This window comes from Ornithorhynchus anatinus, chromosome X5, assembly GCF_004115215.2.
Source record: "Ornithorhynchus anatinus isolate Pmale09 chromosome X5, mOrnAna1.pri.v4, whole genome shotgun sequence".
Classification (NCBI taxonomy): domain Eukaryota; kingdom Metazoa; phylum Chordata; class Mammalia; order Monotremata; family Ornithorhynchidae; genus Ornithorhynchus; species Ornithorhynchus anatinus.
The window spans coordinates 21,880,231-21,905,675 of record NC_041753.1 but is presented as its reverse complement, the minus strand read 5'-3'; the positions used below and the strand labels follow the sequence as shown (position 1 = coordinate 21,905,675).

The 25,445-nt window shown below is 43.8% G+C and overlaps 1 protein-coding gene across 3 annotated transcripts in view; it reads left to right on the top strand.

Moving 5' to 3' along the window:
* SLC44A1 (solute carrier family 44 member 1) overlaps positions 1-25,445 on the top strand; it is a 123,435-nt gene that overhangs the window by 89,873 nt on the left and 8,117 nt on the right. For 2 of the 3 annotated variants that reach the window (XM_029055277.2, XM_029055278.2), the window contains 8 exons: positions 411-550; positions 2,243-2,429; positions 11,841-12,006; positions 13,072-13,228; positions 13,432-13,515; positions 18,315-18,452; positions 20,833-21,069; positions 24,193-24,273. In XM_029055277.2, coding sequence (XP_028911110.1) covers positions 411-550; positions 2,243-2,429; positions 11,841-12,006; positions 13,072-13,228; positions 13,432-13,515; positions 18,315-18,452; positions 20,833-21,069; positions 24,193-24,273 — 1,190 coding nt within the window. Of the gene's footprint in view, positions 1-410; positions 551-2,242; positions 2,430-11,840; positions 12,007-13,071; positions 13,229-13,431; positions 13,516-18,314; positions 18,453-20,832; positions 21,070-24,192; positions 24,806-25,445 lie in introns of those variants that run through there. The other variant, XM_029055276.2, reaches the window with a different exon arrangement.

The window sequence follows — 25,445 nt, the reverse complement described above, 5'->3', positions numbered from 1 at the left end:
TGCTTACTGTCAGGCACTGTACTAAGCACTGGAGTGGATACAGGCAAGACGAGTTGGACACAGTCCCTGTCCTATGGGGAGCTCACAATCTTAATCCCCATTTTACAGATGAGGGAACTGAGGCACAGAGAAGTTAAGTGACTTGCCCAGGGTCATGCAGTGGACAAGTGGCGGAGTCAGGATTTGAACCCAGATCCTTTTGACTCCCAGGCCCGTGCTCTATCCACTAGTCCTCGCTGCTTCGCTTCCCCCATCACCTCTCCTTCTAATGCCAGAGTACTATTTGGCAGCATATGCTGAAGTCAGGTCAGGACCATTTGGAACCAAACTATCTCAGAAGTTTGCCTTATCTATTTGCCTGTGTGGTCATCGCATGTGACATAGGTTGGATTTTTTTTCCTCCCCCACAGGTGGCACAGGTGTGCTCTGGTGGCTGTATGCCAAACAACGAAAAAATCCCAAAGAAATACTTATACCAGAACAGCTTCAAATAGCTGAAGACAATCTCCGGGCCCTTCTTATCTATGCCATTTCTGCTACAGTGTTCACAGTGAGTTTGTTTGCTTTTGTTTATCGTCATGGAGTTTTGTGGGTCCCCTTCACAGACAAGGTCACGGATTAATCAGAAAAGACCCTCCCCCCCCACCCCTTTTTGACTTTCTGCCTTGACTCGTTCTAGCATATGAATACTCAAAATGTTTAGACTTTAAACTCCTTGTGGGCAGGGAATGTGTCTGTTATATTGTGTTGTACTCTCCCAAGCGCTTAGTACAGTACCCGGCACACAGTAAGTGCTCAATAAATACCATCGACTGATTGAGTTCAAGATTTTACAAACTACCATTTATGAAGCGTGAAGTCAGAAGACCAGGGTTCTTGCCCCAGCTCTGCCTCTTGTGGGACTGTAGGCAAACCTCTGGACCTGTTTCCTCATTGATAAAATGGGGATAAATACCGGCTCTCCCTCCTTTCCGCTTAGGTTGCGAGTTCTGTGTGGGCCAGGAACAGTTTCTAATCTCATTCTCCTGGCTTCTACCCCTGTGCTTGGCATATAGAAGGCACCTGATAAATGCCATTATAGTTTTTATCATCATTATTATCATTATTATTATTAAATACTGGAATAATTATAAGAATAGCGTTGAAGGGAACTGGGGAAGCATTGTGGCGTAGTGGAAAGAGCACAGGTCTAGGAGTCAGAAGGTCTAATCCCGGTTCCGCCAGTTGTCTGTTCGGTGACCTTGGGCAAGTCACTTCTCTTCTCTATGCCTAGTTCCCTCATCTGTAAAATGGGGATTAAATCCTACATAGATGGTGAGCCCTGTGTGGGACAGGGACTGTGTCCAATTGGATTATCTTGTAGCTACCCTCATGCTTAGTACAGTGCTTGACTCCTAGTAAGTGCTTAACAAGTGAAATGATACTAATAATAATGACGATGATGATAATAGTGATAATAATAATAATTAAGAGGATCCCTGGCCCACAAGGGAGTCACAATCTAAATGGAGTAGGATGGTTACATTAAACAGAAAGAATGAGAATAGAGTCCAAACAACAATGGAAACAAATTACAATTCAACCAAAAATGCCAACAATAAAATATGTAAGCATGATATGTAGTCTTCTGGTATCTCTGCTTCAGGCAAACAGTTCTGACAGTCATGCCTTTAGGGGACTGACCCCCCCCCCCCTTTCTCCCTTCCCCCCGCCCCCAAAACACACACACATCATTCATCAGATGAATGCACAGATGTGACTGATTCATAAAATGATCTGATTTATGGCGATACCTGCCTTGATAAGATACTACCGTGCTGAAAATTTCTTCAAACATGCCTGCATGAGTTTCATTCCAGATTTTCTGATTCTGTTCAATATCGATGGAGAAATAGTATAAAACTGGCTCAGAGATATGTTCAGACTGTCTCTCCCGTAATTAATCTACCAATTTGTTTTCCAGTGTTGTTTAGAAGTGGATTTTCTCAGTCCCTTAGGATCTGGTGGTGATTAATTGAATCACTGCTCCCCAAAGATAAGGGACCGTGTCCCCTCGCCATTCGGTATCTTCTCCCGTCAAAGTGTTACATATTCTTAATGGAGCTCAGTAACGATCGCCACGCTTGCGATGATGATAGTGACGACTCATCCTGATGTGGTCGTGGTGGGTTAAAACAGCCCCGCCCCCTTTGCCTTGTATTTTCACCAAGATGGTAACTGGAAATCCTTTCTTTCTCTCCAGGTTATCTTGTTCTTGATCATGTTATTTATGCGCAAGCGAGTTGCTCTCACCATTGCCTTGTTCCATGTGGCTGGCAAAGTCTTCATTCACCTGCCGTTGCTCGTTTTCCAGCCATTTTGGACATTCTTTGCTCTTATTCTCTTTTGGGTGTACTGGATTATGACCCTGCTTTTTCTAGGCACTACAGGTAAGATGGCATGAGAGTTCTCTTTAACGGACACGTGATTAATTGCCTGATTTGAAAATGCGAATGTGGAAAAACCGGGCTCTTCTGTACATCTGCCAAATGCAGGCCAGTACTAGCCCCATCCCTTCTTACGCCCCGGAGTGCTGTTAGGATTTTGGTCCAACACCGAAGGTGCAGATTTGAGATGAAGGGGACGGAGGAGGGTATGTGGGATGAGCGGTAGCTAAACCAGACTTCCCTTTCAAGGTCCACCGGTGAAAAACAGATTGACTTCCAGAGGTACAGAGGGAGATGGTGTTATCATCCTCATTATCATCGATGGCAGTTACCGAGGACTGACTCTCTGCAGAGCACTCTGTACCTCAGTTCCCTTATCTGTAAAATGGGGATTAAGACTGTGAGCCCCACTTGGGAGAAACTGATTACCTTGTATATATCCCAAAGCTTAGAACAGTGCTTGGCACAAAGTAAGTGCTTAACAAGTACCATCATCATCATTATTATTATTATTATTAGGGCCGGGGGAAACAGATAACGGAATCAAAATCTAGGGTCCTTGCCAATAATAATAATAGTAACAATAATAATGATAACTGTAGTATTTGTCAAGTACTTACTCTGTTCAATCGTATTTATTGACTGCTTACTGTGTGCAGAGCACTGTACTAAGCGCTTGGGAGACTACAATATAACAGACACATTCCCTACCCACAATGAGCTACCAACTCTATTGTATTATATTTTCCCAAGCGGAGCCCTGGGTCACCTTCACTCCTGCCCTTATGCCACAGGGTGCTGTTGATAGAAATCTAGGCACCAGGCTAACTTTGGCTATTTTAAACTTCGTGTAACTCTGCGCTCTCTTCTGCCCAGCAATGATACTTCTCCTCTCACGTGGACTCCCGTGCCCATTTCCCCCAGCCAACTATTCCAGACTTCCCCTGGCACACTATCTAACCTTACCTCACTGGACGATTCTTCTCAGTCTCTTTTGCTGGCTCTTCCTCTGCCTCCCACTCCCTAACTTTGGGTGTCCTTCAAGGTTCTTTTCTAGGTCCCCTTATTTTTGCTTTTCAATTTACACTCATTCCCTGGTGGAGCTTGTCCATTTGCACAGCTTCAATAACTACCTCAATGGAGATGACTCCAAAATCTGCCTCTGTAGCCCTGACCTACCTCCTTCTCTGCAGTCTCACATTTTCTCCTGCCTTCAGGAGGAATCTGCTGGAATCCCAAGCTCAATATGTCCAACAAAGCTGAACTCCATCTCTTTTTTTAATGGTATTTTTTATGGTAATTGTTAAGTGCTTACTATGTGCCAGGCTCTGTTCTTAGTGCTGGGGTAGATACAAGATAATCAGGTTGGACACAGTCTCAGTCCCACGTGGGACTCACAGTCTTAATCCCCATTTGACAGGTGAGATAACCGAGGCCCACTGAGAGGTGAAGCGATTTGCCCAAGCTCACACGGCGGACAAGTGGCGGAGCCGAGATTAGAACCCAGGTCCTTCTGATTCTCAGTCACATGCTCTATCCACTAAGCCACGCTGCTCCTCGTGAAGCGCTTACTGTATTATTTGTTAAGCTTTTGCTCTGTACCAAGCACTCTACTAAGTGCTGGAGTAAATCCACGATAACCAGGTTGGATCCAATCCCTGGTCCCCATGGGGCTCTCAGGTCCTATCCTCCATCATACTTTCCCCTAACACCAACATCCTCCCTGTCGCTGAAACCCACCACCTTGGCGCTATCCTTGACCCTTCCTTCAGCTCCCATAATTCAGTCTGTCCAACCTCTAGCTCCTGGGCCTGTCCTCTGCCTTCGCTGCTACCTTCAAAATGGAGGGAGGAGCAGAACCACCTGAACAGCATTCTGTCTTGTGATTGCTGAACACGGAGAGCTTTTATAATTAAATGATGCACACTACTGGGATATTTCTTTTGCCTGGCTCTGCCTTCAGCTAAAGAGTTGACAGGTGGCTGTGTGGGATGGGGTTATTTTTTACAAGGCTGTTGTGATCTTTCCCAAAATGAAGTTGATATATATATATTTGTTACCTGCATTTCTCACTGCAGCTAGTCTCAAAAGTGTCATGAAAATTAAGAAATGCAAGTATTAATGCAGATTTCACATCAGTCTCATCCTAAAGCATCAGAACCGAGCCAGAACCAATGCCTTAATTCCAAGCCAATCGGAGATCTTGATGACAGTGACCCAGAAGATGACAGAAACAAGTTCATTTATATTTTTGTATTTATAGACCATTTCACGCCTATAATTGCCTCCACTGCATAATTCTCTCGTCCTGCCTTGCCGCCTGATTTTTGAGGAGGAAATAGAGATTATTTTGATAATCAGTGGAAGAGGTACCCACAGGGGTGGGAAGAGAAGAAGGGTCAGAATGCACAGACACAGGCTCAGGCCTTGGGGTTTCTTCTTTGAAACTTGCAAGCATCCTGGGTAGGAAGAAAGAGATAGGTCAGAATGGGCGAAAGGAGGGAAGGATGAACTCCCAGGTAAGAAGAGGTGAAGGGGTTGGGAGAATTGATTGAATGCATAGTGTGTGCAGCACTTGGGAGAATGCATTTGAGAAGCAGCATGGGCCAGGAGTCAGAGGACCTGGGTTTTAATCTTGGCTCTACCACTTATCTGCTTTGTGACCTTGGGTAAGTCACTTGACTCCTCTGTGCCTCAGTTACCTCATCGGTAAAATGGGGATCACATCCTCCTCCCTCCTACTTAGGCTGTGAACCCTATGTAGTACAGGGACTGGGCCCAAACTGATTATCTTGAATCTAACCCAGCACTTAGTACAATGCCTCGCACATAGTAAGCAGTTAACAAGTACCATAAAAAAAATAGAAGTGCCCTTTTACCTTTCCCTTTCTTCTCCCGTCCTTTCTTTTTTTTATTTCCCTTCTTGCTTCCCATATTGTAAGACTTAATTCCCAGTGTAATAGCCCTTTCCCCTTTCGGGGTCACAAAAATTATGCAAAAAAGTGGGTGTAATTATGTGACTAAATGGGATGCATAAAAAAATAGGTAGCCTAATATGTACACACATATAATCTTTCCTTTGTTTCAAAGGTGACACTTGGTGATAACATTTTATCCATATGTAGGAGTCCTTGAAAATCTACTTGTATGACTTGTTCCCTTCTGCACAGTACACATGGGGAGATCATCTTTGTCTGTAAAGTGCTGTTGTCGTTACAGCTTGCAGTGCCTGGCAGTTTTTTTCCATTCTGCCTCTTGCCTCCACAGTTTCCCCCTCAGCCTTTCAAATCATGTCCCTTCTTTCAAAGCCCCCCCCCAAAAAGTCAGCTCCTTCAGGAGACATTTCACGACTGATCTTCTCCCTGCCATATCCCCGTCGTGCCCTTTCATTAGTTGCTTCGTAGTCTTTGTATTTGTCATTTGTTTATCGATGTGCATTTATCAGTGGGGAGGGAAACGGTTGCTTGCAATCGACCCAGCTACTGCCGTGTGGTGAAGTGAAAGAGGACACACGTAAGCGGGGAGATCAATGTACACAGTGTAGAGATTGAGTGAACCGTAGTGTCAGACAACCCGATAGAGCAGTGAACTGTTGGGAGACCCCAGCGGCACACAGACTGTCCTGAAAGGCAGCAGTCTGGAGGGGCTGCTTTTCTTGAGCAAAACCTTCATGAAGTTCAGGATACCAAGGGGCAGGCTAGTAACAGGAGACTTGCCCTGTAGAAGATAGATGCATCAGCACAAGAAACTAAACTTAGGTGCACACATTGTGAAAGGGTTACCTGATTTTTTTTCAGGGTATTTGTTAAGCGCTTACTATGTGCCAGACACTGTAGTAAGTGCTGGGGTAGATACAAGCAAATTCAAGTTGACACAGTCCATGTCCCACATGTCCATGTCACAGTCTTAATCTCCTTTTATAGATGAGGTAACTGAGGCCCAGAAGGTGAAGTGACTTGTCCAAGGTCACACAGAAAACACGTGGCGGAGCCAGGGCCAGGTCCTTCTGACTCCCAGGCCCGGGATCTATCCACTTCAGCACGCTGCTTCTCATTTGCACGTTATCCTTTTTCACTCAAGTTTCTACTTCTTTGTCCAGTGATACGTGTGCTGCCTCGGTATCAGAATTTGGCCAAAGCATTGAGCTCTGTTACTGGTGCAAATCTTTGTTTGTGTGAAAAGCATGTTTGGGAGAATTGTTCAGATTACCTAAACGGTGCTAAGACCCACCCTTTCCTCTCCAGCCCAAGTACTACCATGCTGATTCAAGCACTTATCTTCTCCCACCTTGATTACCGTATCAGCCTCCTTGCTGATCTCCCTGTCTCCTGCCTCTCCCCACTTCAATCCGTGCTTCACTCTGCTGCCCATATCATTTTTTTTACAAAAACGTTCAGTCCGTGTTTCCCCACTCCTCAAGAACCTCCGCTGGTTGTCCATACTCCTCCACATCAACAGAAACAATACCATAGGCTTTAAAGTACTCAATCACCTTGTCCCCCTCCTACCTTACCTCCCTGATGTCCTACTGCAACCCAGCCCGGGCAGTTCACTCCTCAAATGCCAACCTACCCACTGTACCTCGATCTCACCTATCTTGCCGCCAACCCCTGGCCCACCTCCTGCCTCAGGCCTGGAACACCCTCCCTCTTTATATTCCACAGATGATCTCTCTCTCCCACTTCAAAGCTGTATTGAAGACACATCTCCAATAGGCCTTCCTCCGCTAAGCCCTCATTTCCTCTTCTCCCACTCCCTTCTAAATCACCCTTACCCTTGAATTTGCGCTCTTTATTCACCTCTCCCTCAGCCTCACAGCACTTGTGTACATACCCATAATTTTTAAATTTATATTTACGCCTCTCTTCCCCTCCAGACTGTCAGCTCGTTGCCGCTAGTGAATGGGTCTACCGACTCTGCTATATTGTCCTCGCCCAAGAGCTTAGTACCATACTCTGCACACAATAAAAGCTCCATAAATACGACTGATTGATTATCTGCCCCTGCCTGTACAGTCAGACTTTGCTCAGAGCTCTTTGAGGGCAGGGATTGCATCTTCGACTTCTTCCCTATGCTTAGTTCAGTGCTGTGCCCAGGGACACTCGGTGAATGCTATTAATACTGATACTGAATTGGCTGTTATCCTGATTCAAGCAGATAACACAAGAGACTGTGTCTTTTCTCCTTCTGAGTTGTCTTGTTGTGCCTTTTGGAGCTGCAAGGGGAGAATCCGATTGAATAGATTTTCTTGGATTCTCTAATCGGAATGGTGGAAGCTGATTTGGAGAGATTGTCCGATGAGATCATCTCCAGTCCAAGTGAATGACTAGTCATCTGAGAAAGCTAGTTGTCTATTCTTTCCTGAAAAGGGCTCCAGAGACAGTAACTTCCCATTCTCCCTTTGTAGTCTCTTCTAATGTTTCATTGCCCTCATGGACAAGAAGTTCTTTCTAAGCTCCAGCCAAAATGTCTCCTACTTAAAGTCGTCAGACTAAAACGGAAAACAGTTCCAGGGTCTCTGACTAGGGCAGAACATACTGGAAGCATCACTTCCCAACTCTGGCACGGCACAGTACGGAGCTAAATCAATGAGGTGATGCGAGGCTTTTTTGTTAATTTGCTGATTTACAATCTGATTCTGGTCAAGCAGCATGGCATAGAGGATAGAGCATGGGCCTGGGAGACAGAAGGTCATGGGTTCTAATCCCAGCTCCACCACTTGTCTGTTATGTGGCTTTGGGCAAGTCACTTCACTTCTCTGTGCCTGTTAACTCATCTGTAAAATGGGGATTGAGACTGTGAAGCCCAAGTGGGACAGGGACTGTGTCCAACCTGATTTGTTTGTATCCACCCCAGCTTTTAGAACAGTGCCTGGCACATAGTAATACCATCATTATTATTATTAACTGGGACCCTCAGATATCTCCCTGCTGTTATCCAGTGCTCTGCATGCAGTCTTTCCCTCTCCTGCATTAGTGGCGATTGTGTTTTACACCCCTAAATGCATTTCCTTGCATTTGTCCCTCTTGAATGCCATCCGGTTTTTGCAATACTGATTTTTCAATTCGCCTGTCACTTTGAATTTTATTCCTGGCTTTGAAAGGGCTAGCAACCCAGCTACCCTACCCAATTTGGTTTCATCCTTAAATTGGATGAGAATGGTTTCAATTTCCAGGGTCTAAATAAAGATAGCAAATAAAAGCAATCCCAGGAACAATTCCTGAGAGACACCATCCCGATGTGTCCCCCTCCCCCGCCCTCCCCCACACCCACACCCACACACAGTGCGTCGCTGAGTCATCGAGTTGTCTACTGGGCCTCCTCCTACATTCAAATCGGAGAAAAAAAAATGGATGGGACACCCTCAGGTGCAGCTCACACTGAATGTGATGAATTGGTCTCTTTAATGGTATTTGTTAAGCGCTTACTGTGTGTCAAACTATGTGTCTAAGCGCTGTGGTAGGTACAAGTGAATTAGGTTGGACACAGTCCCTGTCCCGCATGGGGCTCCCATTCTAAGTAGGAAGGGGAACTGAGGCACAGACAAGTTAAGCGACTTGCCCGAGGTCAAAATCTGAAATGTTTGCCCAGAAGCCTCGGGAGATGTAAATATATACAGAGACAAAGCTTGTCTCCGCTACGATGGCTTCGCTTTGGGTGGTTGGAGAAGAACCTATCTGAAAATAGAGCAATCCTGCTTTCAGCTAGAGCCCTTGTAGCGTGAAAAACAATTTCTCTGTTTATGCGGCTCTCTGCGAGGTTAGTACTGGTTGATTGCCCACCTTGCCAGGAGCAGGCTCAGTTAGTAGACTGTAGCCGGGTGCTGGTAGCCCCAGGGTTCACCAGTTTGTCTGGGTCTAGAAGATCCTGAGAGTAGGGACTTAGTACAAGTGCATAGTCCAATGCTCTGCACACAGTAAGCACTGTGTAAGATATGATTGAATGAATGAATAAATGATGCCATGTTTGAATGAATAGGGACAGTGTGGGCACTGAATGTGTCTGCCAGTGTTCTTACATTGTACTCTCCCAAGTGCTTAGTACAGTGCTCTGCACATAGAAAATAATAAATACCATTGATTGATTGAGTTCTACATAGAAGTTATGTGAGTCTGATGTAAGCTTTTCTTCAGCCTCTAGACCGTAAGCTCATTATGGCCAGGGAACGGGGCTCCTAATTCTGTTGTATTCTACTCTCCCAGACGCTTAGTACAGTGCTCTGCACATAGTAAGCGCTTGATAAATAAGAAGCAGCGTGCCTAGTGGATAGAGCCAGGGCTTGGGAGTCAGAATTCTAATTCTGGCTCTGCCACTTGTCTGCTGTGTGACCTTGGGCAAGTCGCTTCACTTCTCTGGGCCTCAATTATCTCATATGGAAAATGGGGATTAAGACTCTGAGCCCCATGTGAGGATCTATCCCTGTGCTTACCTTGTATCTATCCCAGTGCTTAGAACAGTGTCTGGCACATAATGAGCCCTTAACAAATGCCATAAAAAAAGTGATAGATTGATTGATTACCATTTAATACTCTGGGAACTCTCCTGATAGCCTCGCCCAGATTAACTCCATGTGGTATGAGGAAAGAGGTGCTGGAGTGAGCTGTGCCTCTTCCTCCTCCTCCTTTTCCCCACCAGCCCCTCTGTCAGTAATAATAATAATAATAATAATAATAATGATGGTATTTGTTAAGGGCTTACTATGTGCCAAGCATAGACCCTCCCAGGAGCGGAGAGGAAATGAACACATCCTTAAATCCCTTCTAGCTGTCAGGATCAGAGGATCAGAAGGAAACTAAAGTGCCTCTGAATAATGTGTTGGTTCCTGTGTTTTCTGAAAGAGCATTACCTTGATAGATCTTTAGGGGCATTAGCTTCCTATATGAAAGAGCTGTTCAGTAAAAGCCATTTTGAAAAAAATTGAGTTGGATTCATTAGGGTTTCGTATAATAAGTTAAAGAAATGCCTAAATCTGCTCTGGGTACGTGCACTTTCTAGCAAGAACAGTATATAGATGCCCCTTTTTCAATGGACTCGGCACCTGAAATGTTATCTTTATATTGGATTCATTTACGTTCTCTTTTTATAAAAAAAAATTGCATGATATCATTTATGGATCTGAATACGGGTGACAGAGTTCAGACTAAAGGATTCAATTACTAGGATGAAAACAGCACCATTACCTCGTCAGCCAAAGACAACACTTGTATAGTACTTTAGGGTAAGGTTGATGGGAGAAGGGAGAGGGAGAGAGGAGGAAGTGAAGTGGGAAGGAATTGTTTTCTCAGGAGTGTTGATAGGTTGAACCATCCATGCATCCTTGTGCTCTGTCCCCATATAGCCAACAGCATGCAGCAAGGAGATCAGTTGCAGACTGGGTTTCTGGAGTATTATATTTTTGCAAGATTTCTCCTGGCAACAAGTGCTACTTTGACCTCCCCTGTACCATAAGCTAGTAGAGAATGTGACAGTCCTACTGGCTGTACTTAGGGTTGGAGATATTTGTTTGCTTTATGGCCAATTATTATTGGAAGTTAACAGCTAGAGAAGGAGTGTGGCCTAATGGATAGAGCATGGGCCTGGAAGTCAGAAGGACCTGGGTTCTAATCCCAACTCCGTCACTTGCCTGCTGTGTGACTTAAGGCAAGTCACTGAACTTCTCTGGGCCCCGGGTACCTCATCTGTAAAATGGGGATGAGAACTGTGAGCATGTGGCACGTGGCCTGTGTCTAACCTGATTAATCTGTATCTACTCCAGTGCTTAGTTCAGTGCCTGGCACATAGTAAGCATTTAACAAATACCACGAAAAAAATTAGAAATCGAGTCAAAATAAAAATCAAGAGGAAAGAATACACATGGATTGTTTTTCTTAAAGTCAGGGCGAGTCCCACCCAGAAGTCCTCTCCGCACCCCCCCCCCAACCCCAGGAACAAAAGACAAAACCTTCTAGCGCTGCATGCCTCCATTTAGCCATACTTGATAGCTACGAAGGAGTGATATGGCCATATATGTTGCCTTCTCCGGAGAAATCAAAGTGTTTGGGGGTTATTGCCATCTGATCCTACATATAGGTATATCTGGTGTGGATTTTCTAGTCATGAATTCATTTTTGTTCTGCAAGTAGGAAGGACTGCAGTATTTCTTTAAGAACTATGACATTAGATTGAAAGCTCCTCGAGGTCAAGGACTATGTCTTTTATGTAATTATAATTTATTATTATTATTATTATAATCAGCATTATCACTGTATTCTCCCAAGCTCCCAGCACACAGTAAGCACGCGATAAATACTATTAAATGAATGCATGGATGTTGGAATCTGAATTCTTTTTTTTTTTTCTAACTTTAACACTAACTATCCTTTTAGAGTTGATACAAGTGCTCCCTTTTCCCTCCTTCCTCCAATGTCTTACTAGGTAGTGCTGTCCAAAATGACCAAGGATTTGTGGATTTCCGAGTTTCTGGCCCTCTGCAGTATATGTGGTGGTACCATGTAGTCGGGCTGATCTGGATCAGTGAATTCATCCTAGCCTGCCAGCAGATGACTGTGGCAGGAGCCGTAGTAACATACTATTTTACAAGGTGAGAACTGGAAGTGGAAACCTCAGAGGTTGGTCGGAAATAACCGGGGGCCCAGCTAACCAGTGTTGGGATCATTAATCCTCCACCGAAGAGGACATCTAGCGTATCCCCGATAAATGGTGATAAACGGTTTTCTTCCCACCCTAACCCACTTCTTGGTTTTTAGACAAATCTGACGGTCAAAGAGGTTGAGGGGGTTTTTTTGGTGGTGGGTTTTTTTTTTTCCTTCCCTCAAAAAATTGGTATTTGGGAATTGTCCGAGTCCTCAGAAGATGTTGGGGCCAGAACCGGAATTGTAGCTCTGTTTTCGTGCACACAGGACTGGGAGTCAAAATCCATGGTCATGGTGCTTTCCCAAGGCGCCCATATAAGATGTCTAATACTGTGTTCTTTCTTCCATGTGCACAATAAAGTTCTGTAGTATTGATTGAGAATTTTTTAAAAAAACAAACACGATGGAGTCTCAGTCTCCAGACGGCCCAGCAAGGAATCCTCGAGAGCGTTACAGAGGGAAGAGCAAGTTTCCTCTGCTCCCTCCCGTGTTCTCCACTTGAAGCCTAACCTGGGTTTGAGGTACTGTCGAATGGGAGTGGAGTCGTGGCTGATGGCAGACATGCCACCACCTGCTTCATTCCCAGTCCACCCCATACCACGCTCCAACCAGGGCACATTTACCCGGCTTCCTGGCCTTAGCTGAGGGGCCAGATGCATTTTTCCCGGGTAAGTCCTCAGAGGCTTCGGAGCGGGAAGAGCGGGGGCCGATGGGGGTCGTTTTCCATTAGCACTCACGGAAACTCCTCCCAGAACTGGGTCTGACTGTTCGGATTGCCGAGTGTTTCTCTGGGAAAAGAGATGATGCATCACAAGCAGTCTGAAGTGTGACCTTGCATTGCGTTCAGTATGTTGTACGGAACTCTTCCCTAGGATATAAAATAAGAATGTTCCTTTTTTTAACTGTGCCTTGAGGCGTGATTGGATGATAACCACTTCTTAACAGGTTCATGCTCTGCTTCATGTAATCGGTGGGTGTTTTTTTTTATTGTTCTTTGTGGTGCTTGTTCACAGGGAGAAAAGGAATCTGCCGTTCACTCCTATACTGGCGTCGGTGAATCGCCTCATTCGATATCACCTCGGTACTGTGGCAAAGGGATCTTTCATTATCACTTTGGTGAAAATTCCTCGAATGATCCTCATGTACGTCCACAGCCAACTCAAAGGAAAGGTAAGGAAAAACTATTTATTCTGATGTTTGGCAAGCACCGTAACGTTGCCCTCACAGGGGTACGTCATCCATGTAGACTTGGGCTGTTTGATTCTTGATAGATTGGGTCCATTCGATTTTAATCTTAGAGTCTTGTAGGATTGGGTTCTATTCTTTCATTTTTTTTTAATGTTCCTATATCTTTTTTTTTTTCCTCTTTCCAGGAAAATGCCTGTGCTCGGTGTGTACTGAAATCTTGCATCTGCTGCCTTTGGTGTCTCGAAAAGTGCCTGAATTACTTAAATCAGGTAACGCCGCATTGCATGTCGACTTTCACTAAGGAGATTCCCCGCCAACCCCAGATGAAATAATTAAGTTTCATTTGGAAGCTTTTTGTTTTTCTTATGGTATATGGTACAGATGCCAAAATGTACTTTGTCACTGGAGCAAGACTATCTTTTTCCGGTCACATTCTATTGTGAGAATTAATGTAGACTGTGATCTTATGAAGACTCATAATTACATTAGTCCTGATTTACAAAGCATGAATGAACAATTTTCTGGAAAGACACTTTGTTCTTTCATAAAGAATAAAATCATGGCTTCCAAATTGTACCAACTCTCAAGTAATGAAGTAAGTGTTATTGTATAGCTCTACCCATCAGCCTGCCTAAGGTTGTTACATTCAGTTTGAAAGGGTATTTATGATTTCTATTTCTCCAGTTCTTTTGAAATTCTTAGTGTTTCAAATTCTGCCCCGTGCAGTTCCATGACCTGTACCCTGGCAGAAACCTCACACACCCCCTTAAGAACCCTTATCCTAGGCCCAAGAAGTACAGAAGCGGGTCTTACCTGATACTCTCCTCTCTCTGCGGGTGCGTCTCTGGATGCATCTATATCTAAACATGACATCTCATTGATTGTGTGGGCAGGGAGCGTGTCTGCTGACTCCATTTTTTGTTTCTTCGATTATATTTGTTAAGCGCTTACTATGGCCAGGCACTGTTCTAAGCACTGGGGTAGATACAAGGTAATCAGGTTGGACACAGTCCATGTGCCACGTGGGGCTCACAGTCTTAATCCCCATTTTTCAGAGGAGGTAACGGAGGCCCAGAGAAGTGAAGTGGCTTGCCCAGGTTCACCCAGCGGACAAGTGGCGGAGCCGGGATTAGAACCCAGCTCTTCCTGACTCCCGGGCCTGTGCTCTATCCACTAGGCCATGCTGCTTCTCAGTTGTATCTTACTCTCCCAAGAGCATAGTACAGTGCTCTGCACATAGTAAGTGCTCAATAAATACAATTGATGGGTGGATTGATATTTTAGTGCCACAGAGGGATCTGAAGGACGTAAATATCACAGCAGCCATGTCGATCTTGAGACAAGGAGGCAGAAGAGCGAACAGCTTTGAGTAGCGAGCAGCAAACATGATTGAATCCTGTGCACAATGTGATTCGAACTGTGGGACCCCCATTGGTCTTTTCAGTATCTCTCTCTCACCCTTGCTCCCTCTCTCAAAACACACACACACACACGCACATATCTACCTATACAGAATTTCACCATCAGTGTTAGTGACTCGAGTGTATGAAATGTCTTTTGTGATGTTGTATGGACAGCTCCAAGCTCTCACCGATTGTACAGCCACTGCTTCAAGGGGTCGACTCCAAAACCATCCAAACAGATCAGTGTTAGGCTCATTGTGCGCTGGGAATGTGTCTGCTTATTGTTACATCGTACTCTCCCAAACGTTTAGTATAGTGCTCTGCACACCGTAAGCGCTCAATCATTATGATCGACTGATTGACCGCATGGGACGTGATAGGAAAGGGGATACACCCAAAGGGCTACCCGACAGCTTTTATACGGTGAGGTGAAATGCAGATGCCCGAAGTGCGTGCCTTAATGATGCAGTAAAATATAGCCTCGGACACTGCAACATCATAGTGGAAAACTGAGAGACAACACCGTAACAGACCAGCTTGGGACCCCACAGTCGCAAATGGGGCCGTCAGAATCCTCAAGGGCATTGCGAGACGAAGACAGAAATGAAAAAGGAAAACGACGACTGGTGTTGCGAACAGCAAACTTGCGTACGTAGTGCGGTCAGGACTTTTCCGTCTTCTTTGTATCCATAACTAAATTTTCCCATCAGTAGTGTCACCTTCAACCACCGAGGACAACACCATACTTACTGTTTCCCAAGAGAAGTGTCTTTCAAAGAGGGTATCCTTGTTTTCATTTTAATTTTAGGGTTCAAGTAATTTTCCTTTAAAATGAAAGCTACAGATTTGGGTGGTAATCTCTGGCTCTTGAAGCTTGCTGTTTAATCAGTTATGCTGTTGGCCGACTGACATTCTTTCACTCACTCTCCTCTCCCCGCAGCGTCCCACCCTCCTGTTTACTTAGTATTCCACAATCTGTTTCGGGATTTGAGAAGGATATTTGATGCCGCAGTACTCATTGTTCTTTCATTTCTTTTTATAAAACCATGTGTTTTCTTGGAAAATTTCAACAATGAAAAATGCTGTGTACCATGGAATGTCTTCTTCTGAATCATTTAGTCAGTGGAAAATAACTCTCAGGGTCTCTGATTTTTCATAATTGGAAAAATAGCTTTTGATCAATATTTCAGTATGCGACTTATAGTAATTTATGAGAGAACAGAGTTTAGAAATATCCTAACGTCTTCTTTCCCCCATCTCAGTCTCCTGTCCTTGTTTCTCTCACCCTAGAACCCCACACTAAATTCTTCCCCAGGCTCCCTTTCACCTGTTCTGGTCTCCCATAGCCCTGGCTGCAGGGGAATGTTTGAGTAACATGGCCTATTCATTCATTCATTCAATAGTATTTATTGAGCGCTTACTATGTGCAGAGCACTGTACTAAGCGCTTGGAATGAACAAGTCGGCAACAGATAGAGACAGTCCCTGCCGTTTGACGGGCTTACAGTCTAATCGGGGGAGACAGACAGACGAGAATAATGGCAATAAATAGAGTCGAGGGGAAGAACATCTCGTAAAAGCAATGGCAACTAAATAGAATCAAGGCGATGTACATTTCATTAACAAAATAAATAGGGTAATGAAAATATATACAGTTGAGCAGACGAGTACAGTGCTGAGGGGATGGGAAGGGAGAGGGGGAGGAGCAGAGGGAAATGGGGGGAAAAGAGGGTTAAGCTGCGGAGAGGTGAAGGGGGGGTGGTAGAGGGAGAAGAGGAGCTCAGTCTGGGAAGGCCTCTTGGAGGAGGTGAGTTTTAAGTAGGGTTTTGAAGAGGGGGTGGAGAGATCACGGGCCTGGGAGACAGAGGACCTGAGTTCTAATTCCAGCATCACCACTTGCCTGCTATGTGACCTTGGGCAAGTCACTTAACTTATCTGTGCCTCCGTTTCCTCATCTGTAAAATGGAGATGAAATAATGTTCTCCCTCTCCTTCAGGCTGGGTGGAACAGAGACTGTGTCCTATCTGAGCAGTGTGACTCAGTGGAAAGAGCACGGGCTTGGGAGCCAGAGGTCATGGGTTCTAACCCCGGCCCCCGCGTTTGTCAGTTGTGTGACCTTGGGCGAGTCACTTAACTTCTCTGTGCCTCAGTTACCTCATCTGTAAAATGGGGATGAAGACCGTGAGCCCTACGTAGGACAACCTGATTACCTTGTATCTATCCCAGCGCTTAGAACAGTGCTTGGCACATAGTAAGCGCTTAACAAATACCAACATTATTATTATTATTATTATTATTATCTGATTATCTTGTACACTCAGAATCCTCAATCTATCTCACTAACTCTGACCGCTCACTTGCTCTACAATCTCGTATTCCCTCTAAAACTGATCCCCGCATCCTCCCTCCCAAATCTTCTCCTCCTCCTAAATTTCCCATCCCAATTGACAGCACCGCCAACCTTCCTGTGTCTGAGGCCTAAACAACCTTGGAGTCATCCTTGACACCTCACTCTAGTCAGTTAGTTGCAAAATCTGTTGCTTTTCCCTCTACATTTCCCAGATCCACCCTTTCCTTTCTATCCCAACGGCCACTCCAACCCCACCTCAGGCATTTGTCATATTTTAGCTTGACTGCCGCATCAGCCTCCTCACTGGTCTCCACGCCTTCGGGTCTCTTCCCTCTCCAAGCCTTACTTTCCCCTGCTGTCTGAATATTTTTTTCTAAACTATCACTCTGCACTTCTCAAAAACCTTCCGTGTTTGTCCATTCCTCTCCTCTTCATTTAGGATTGAATAAATTCTCATGTTTTCTTCTCGAGAGAGAAGGTGAAGTTGATACAGTAACTCCTTTTGTCTCTAGACTCTTTAGGCATCCCGAGACTCATCTCTTTCCCATGAGGTGTGAGAGTTTTTTGTTTATTATGTTCACCCTATTGCCTCTTCTCCTATGGAAAAATGAGGAATAAAGTCTTGTGTTTCAGGGGGTGGTCTTTTGGTTGCCCTCTAAGTTCAAATAAATGCTCAGCAATTAAAAAGCACACTACTTATGTAGCAAATATAGGCAATTTGAATTTTAAAAATGAATCTGGTTTGCTTGCATAATAAGATAATACCTCAAATTTCCAAGCATTTTCTGGTTTCTCCATTTGTGTAGCGATCCTGGTGTTGTGGCTAAATGAGCCGCCTCCTCTTCAAACAGTGGAATGCAGATTTATGAATTATTATTATTATTGTTGTCGTCATTATCACATTTACAAACATGCCAGTATTTTGGAACCCGTTGGAAATAAAACTAAGAAGCCTGCTATCTTGAGTACTTCCCCAAAGTCGAAAAGCAACGAAGTCATTTATAGTTTGAATGTATTTCTGTCCAGCTTTTCAGTGAATTCAAGGATGTTAACATGGATCTTTTTGATGTCCATTTGGCTGTTTACCTGTTTCCAAACAGTAGTATTTATTGAGCACTACACTAAGCCCTTGGGAGAGTACAATAGTAGATAGAATCCCTGCCCTCAAGGAGTTTCCCAATATTAAGGGATCAATTGTGAATGAATGAATGATTGAATGAATGAAAAAACTATGTCTTTCTTAATTTTATCTTAGTTTTTTTAAAAAATCTGAGATTGCATTGGTTTATGAGAAAACTGTTTTCACTTTGTCCCAGAATGCATACACAGCCACAGCTATCAACAGCACCAACTTCTGCACCTCAGCAAAGGACGCCTTTGTCATCATTGTGGAGAACGCCTTGCGAGTGGCTGCCATAAACACAGTTGGAGATTTTATGCTGTTCCTTGGCAAGGTAAGGCCACAGAATATTAAGAATTTTTAAATACGGGTATTTTTGTTCTTCAGTTTCAGGAAATATATCTCAGAATCAATATGCTTTTGTTTTTTCAACATAATTTTCAAATGAACATAAACAAAATATATGTATTTTCATTTTTTTTGTAGAAAGTATTGGGTTTGGTAAGATGTACGACAATTTTGCGAAGTTCAGAGTGGCACCTAAAGCAGCTATCACCTAGAAACAGAAGTGGGAAAATAAGAATGGTCGAAATAAAATTCCCTGTATCAAACTCTTTGGGTTACATTACATATATCTATCTTCCATTTTTACTTTTTGGCATAATTTTGGAGGGGGAAAAACTTCAATATGTTAGCCTACTGACAAGACCAAAAACAACTTTGCCTAGTGGAAAGAGCATGGGCCTGGGAGTCAGAGGACTTGGGTTCTGATCCCAGCTCTGCCAATTGCTTGCCCGGTGACCTTGGGCAAGTCACTTAACTTCCCTGGGCCTCAGTTTTCTCTGCCATAAAATAAAATGAGGATTCAATACCTGTTCTCTCTCCTATTTAGACCCTGAGCCCCATGTGGGACAGGAACTGTGTCTGACCTAACTGATTTGTACCTCCCTCAGTGCACAGAATAGCGTTTGACACATAGTAAGCACTTAACAAATACCATTAAAAAAAAAAGAAGAAAGCCATCACCTAAAACTGGCTCAGAGCCTTGTGTCATGAGTTCAAACTGCCTGACCTAGTCACTGTGAAGTGATAGTATAACAGGAAATCATCAAGAAAAGAGAAATGTGCAGTAGAAAACATCCTAAATTAAAGCTATGACTGTAGCCAATTCATGGGCACTTTATTAAACTGAAGAGAGGGATAGAAGTGAATAAATAGGTAACAGTAATGGCGAGCTGAATCAAGGGTGCCAAACTTTTTTGACCAGACATGCTGTAAATGCATTTATGTGTTTTCATAATGTCTCTTCCCATAATATAATTGAACAGCTCTATTTAATCCAGGCTTTTAAATTTGGCAGTTTTTGAATACATTTTATCATCAAAGATTCACATTGATTTTCATTAAATGTGGAAACACAAATTGTCCATTTTCATAAACACATTTTTAAGTAATGGAACCCCCCTAAAATGTTCAAAATCATTATCACCATGAAAGTCAATTTTTAGAATGAATGACCTTTAATAATAAAAATAATAATAATAATTGTGGTATTTGTTAAGTGCTTACTATGTGCAAAGCACTGTAGTACACTGTACTTAGCGAGATGCAAGGAACTGAAGAGATTTAGGGATGTCTTTTTAACCAAACAGTAATCACACCTTCTCTTTTTCTAACATAGAAAGACAATACCACCTCATTATATCAGGTTTTTCTTGTGTTTGTTTTTTAAAAAAAAGGAAAGCTCTCCCAAAATTCCTGGCTAAGTAATCTCAAAGTATCTGACAAATTCTCAAGAAAGGAAGCTCTACGTACATCATTAAGCAATACCGAAAGAAGTATTTATCAATATCGATTTTAATATTTTGTGCCCCTTGCTTGTTTCTTCCAAGACATCCCTGGAGCATTCTTTTGGCACCCCAAAGTCGCATAAAAAATGATGCGTAAAAATCATTGAACTCAGCTATATTCAATGAAAAGGTGATTCATTTCAAAAGACTTGTTTGCTTTTCAGCAACAATCTAGGCTTTTTGTGTTCTAAAAAGAAGCTTCCATGTGTACATGTGTGTGGGCCCACAGTGGCATGGACCTGGGAGTCAGGAGGTCATGGGTTCTAATCCCGGCTCTGCCATTTGTCTGCTGTGTGACCATGGTCAACTCAACTTCCCTGCACCTCAGTTACCTCATCTGTAGACTGGGGATCGGAACTGTGAGCCCCATGTGGGGCAGGGACTGTGTCCAACCCGATTTGCTTGTATCCACCCCAGCATTTAGTACAGTGCCTGGCACATAGTAAGCACTTAACATATACCATAATAATCATCATCATCATCTTTATTATTATTACCATGGAGGTTGCACTTTTCACACTGTGTCCGATGTGCACCTGCGTACAACCACTTCTTCCAGCATCACTTCTTGCTTCACCCAGACGGACGCAGGCCGCTGGAAGAATGATCCCTGTCCTCAATTTCCCACAGAAAAGGTGTAGAGGAAAGACACATTCCGGCAGAACTGAGCAGATCTGTCTATGAAGGGTAGACATCTGTAGCGACAGAGGGCGAGGTTTGGTGGAACTTCATGGTTTGAGGAGAGCAACAGTATAGCAGTCGGTAGCTATAAATAGTCGGGAGACTCGGAAGTATGAAAATGTAGAAAGATGGAGGCCTCCTACAGTGCAATATTAAATGCGCCCTTTGTTCTCTTGACTCTAGGTCCTGATAGTCTGCAGCACTGGATTGGCAGGCATTATGTTGCTGAACTACCAGCAGGATTACACAGTTTGGGTACTGCCACTGATCATCGTCTGCCTCTTTGCTTTCCTGGTCGCTCACTGCTTCCTGTCCATATATGAAATGGTCGTGGACGTCTTATTCTTATGTTTTGCCATTGATACGAAGTACAATGACGGAAGCCCCGGCAGAGAGTTCTACATGGATAAAGTGCTCATGGTAAATACACTGCATTTCTTAAATCCCTCTGGAGATCGAACGTTGTCAATCTCTTCGGGGGAGGTCTGTGCGCTTGGATCTCGGCTCCGGGATCTTTGGACATTCGATATTTGCCCCACCCCCAACCCCACAGCACTTTATGCATGTATCTTTAAATTATATGGTCTAAATTATTTACTCAGATTAAAGTCTGTGTCCCCCTCTAGGCTGTATGCTCATTCCGGGCAGAGAATGTGTCTCCCAAGCACTTAGTACAGTGCTCTGCACACAATAAGCACTCATTAAATACGACTGAATGAATGACTACCCCGCTTTGCTCTGACCTTTACCCCCATAATGTAGAGCTTGGATTAAAGATGTGAAGACTGGACTGAAGGACTATTGTGTTTTAGTCATTTAATCAATCCATGGTATTTATTGAGGGCTTACCATATGTAGAGCTTTGTACCGAGCGCTTGGGAGAATAAGATAGAACACGTTCCCTCCCGTAATGAGCTGACAGTCTAGAGGGGGAGAACAGTCTGGAATTAAAGAAAAGTCAGAGTTACAGGTTCCTAATTTATCTTCTCACTCTAGACCGAGCAAATTGCCCTGGTAAGCACTTGGGAGAGTACGCTACAACAATAAACAGATACATTCCCTGCCCGCAATGAGCTTACAGTCGGGGGGGTAGTGGGGGATGGTGCGGGGGGAGACTCAGACATCAATACAGATAAATAAATGACAGATATGTACGTCTGTGCTTTGGGGCTTGGAAGGGGGAAGAGCAAAGAAAGCAAGTCAGGGTGACGCAGAAGGGAGTGTGAGAAGAGAAAAGCGGGGTTAGTCTGGGTAGGCCTCTTGGAGGAGATGTGCCTTCAGTCAGGTTTTGAAGGAGGGAAAAGTCTTTGTCTATCTATCAGCAATCTGTTAAGCGTTGTCCCCAGCCAAAGGTAGAAGTTGGGTTTGGGACCCTGACCTCATGCAGGTTGGGGAGGGCAAAGTGGCAGTTTTTCCCAGCGAAACTACCAGCCTTCCTTTCCTCTCCCTCCACCCCCTCACTGGCTTCCCATCCCAGACCGGGGTCATCCAGGGGTAACTTTTGTTTTTTTTTCTAATAGCATTTTTGAAGCGCTTACTGTGTGCCCAGCACTGTACTAAATGCTGGGGTAGATACATGCTAATCAGGCTGGACACAGTCCATGTCCCACGTGGGACTCACAGTCTTCATCCCCATTTACCAGATAAGGGAACTGAGGCACACAGAAATGAAACAACTTGCCCGAGGTAACACAGCAGACAGGTGGCAGAGCCAGGATTAGAACCCACGTCCTTTGGACTCCCAGGCCCGGACTCTATCTACTAGGCCATGCTGCTTTCGGCTACTCACCAGTCACCTGGAGTAGACGTAGCATGATATAGCAGATAGAACCCGGGCCTGGGAGTCAGTAGGTCATGGGTTCTGATCCCGGCTCCACCACTTGTCTGCGGTGTGATCTTGGGCAAGTCACTTCACTTCTCCATGCCTCAGTTACCTCATCTGTAAAATGGGGATTGAGACTGTGATGAGCAAATCCAACCCAATTCGCTTGTATCCACCTCAGCGCTTAGTACAGTGCCTGGCTCATAGAAAGCACCTAACAAATTCCACAATTATTATTTTTATTGGATTCATCATGGGTCCACTGAATTCAGATGCAAATGGGACTGGATTTATTTCCCAGGTTCTCCACCATGCACTTCTGATTTCCACCAAGAAGAGTATGTAGTTGCTTATGTTCCTGGTGCGATCCATAAACTAAGCCTGCAGGGTTAAAGATGCTGGGAGTTTAGCATACCTGGATTTGTATTTCCTAGTGAAAAAAACAATTTGAGAAACCAAATTTTAGCTAAGAGTAGACTGCCTGACTTGCCATTCACAGAACCCAGTGTAAACTAGATCTATGGATTGAAGTGCTATAGCCTGTAGTAAATTCTCAAGTTTCTTCAAAGAATAGCGCCCCAGAGAGAAACAAATATGAAATTTTCACCTTTTGAGCAAAAGTTAACAGTTAGAAGGAGCATGACCCAGGAGGTAGAGTCTGGGCCTGAGAGTCAGAAAGACCTGGGTTCTAATCCAGGCTCCTCCACTGACTCTCTGTGTAACCTTGACCAAATTGCTTCACTTCTCTGTGCCTCAGTTACCTCATCTGTAAAGTGGGGATTAAGATTGTGAGCCCCATGTGGAAGAGACTATATCCAATCTGATTATCATGTATCTACCCCAGTGCTTAGAGCTGTGCCTGGCACATAGTAAGTGCTTAACTAATACCTTAAAAAAAAATCAGCGAGAGGTTCTGACGGAGGGAGTGATGATCACAGAACATTTGAAAACCAAATCTCCTTCAGGAAATCTTTCCAAATTAAACCTCGACCAAAGGTCTCAATAAAGTTATTTTCCTCCCCTGTGATTAAGCCCTCCAGAAAAAAAAGCAGAGGAAAAAATATCCACTGTCCCTCCTTTGTCTCACAGAAAGCCCAGATAATAATTAGATTATTTAATGAAGAAATACTTCAGAGTGGTAGCTTTTCTATCCGGATTAAAGATTCTTCCTGTTAGAACTGTTTCCATTTTTTAATCACCTTTGTCCAAGGGTCTCCTTCATATGTCGGAATGGAAAGACTGGAATCATGCAGACGGTTGTTGTAGATAATGCAGTTGATGGCAGGCATGACTGAGTTAAAAAAGACAATATTAAGCAGTTACCGGCTTCATCTCTGTCAACTTGGTGTGAGAAGGCTTTGTAGGTAAACACATTCTCTGCACTGCCTTGCATAATCCGGGTCAAAGACAAGCAGGCTCCCTTTGACAGGTTGTCGGTTTTCACTTTTTCAGGTGAGACTAAGATACTCTCCCTGCGCCATAAGGACACTGTCCTAAATAATGGACAGAATACAGACTTGACATCAGAGAGCGGCAGTCACTTCCAGTAAATGCTGCCCATTTAGGTGTGGCACTAAATTTCGTTTCTTGAAACGTTCTCTGCCGCCCATTTGCAGCGATTGCAAAAAATCTGCATATCTGAGCCGGGGATGTATACACCTTTGGCATCCACTGGCCGAATACATAAACGAAGCTAACATCTCGTGCTTATTGTTTTGCAGGAGTTTGTGGAGAACAGTAGAAAAGCAATGAAAGAGGCTGGTAAGGGAGGAGTAACTGATGCCAGAGAACTAAAGCCGATGGTAGGTGGAGATGAGGAGGTGGCTCCCCTCCAAGAATTTCACTTTTACTTCCTCTCCCTCTCTGTCTTCACTGACTGCACTTCTTCAGGAGACGCTTATGTTATCTGTATCACTCAAGATGTTCTGCTTTTTCTGTTTGTGTGCTTGCCCATCACTTGGATGGCAGAGTTTTTGTCACAGCTGAGACCATCTCCTGTAAAAGTAAGCTGAAAGGAACTGCGTCTTTTTTGACACGTGAAGAAGCGATCGGGGTATTGAAACCTTTACCGATGGTGCACTCCAGTACTGACCTAAGAGCCACACCTCAGTTTTTCAGTAAAAATGCAAATAGAACCTGTCCCGGGGCTGAAAATGTGGTCCCTGCACTTTCGGAAATAGTGCTTTAGGAAGGCTATAGCAGCAATTCCTTTCATCCTGCTAAAATTCACATTTCCCCATTTGTTTATACTGCTAGCTCTTTATGTTGCAAATTTTTTCTTCTGCTGACTTTCTGTGAATTTCCAAGTTGAACTTTCTGTGCATTTACTAGGCTGCATTTTGCAATGTAAAACATAGTAATGTGGTTGGGGGGTGGGGGGGGGGTGAGGGGGGGGAATCACAACTGTATTTGTATTCAGTAAGACTCTATGGAGGGTTTTGGGTTTTGTGGAGGGGGAGTTGCTTTAATCATGAGTGCCTTTCAAAATAAGGAGGGTAATAAAATCAGTGAGCGGGGAGTAGTCCTACATTTCCGTGGCTTGAAAAAAAAACTCCCTTAAATCAAATAATCATAGCAACAAGGCTTTAACTTATGCCTGGGCTCTTCAGATAAACCACTTCCTTGCCAGTATTCTATTTCCCACCCAGCCCATATGTCCCTTAAGAGATAATGTATATTTGAGATTATCCATACCTTTAGAGAGCCTTTAACATTTCATTAGATTATATTCACCAACTAATTTTATGGATAGGTGACCAAAAGTCAAGATTTTCATTTTTTTCCCTATGCATTAATAAAAGTATGTGATTTGAAGATTCACTACCAGGGAATACTAAGTAAAGCAGGAAAATGTTCTGTAAATTGAGTGCTAGAAAAAATGTAGTGCTTTTTTTTTTTATAGCAAGACTGCCTATTTTAAACTTTGATGTAAATAAGGACCTGAACATCACTATACTTTGTAAACAGCCATCAC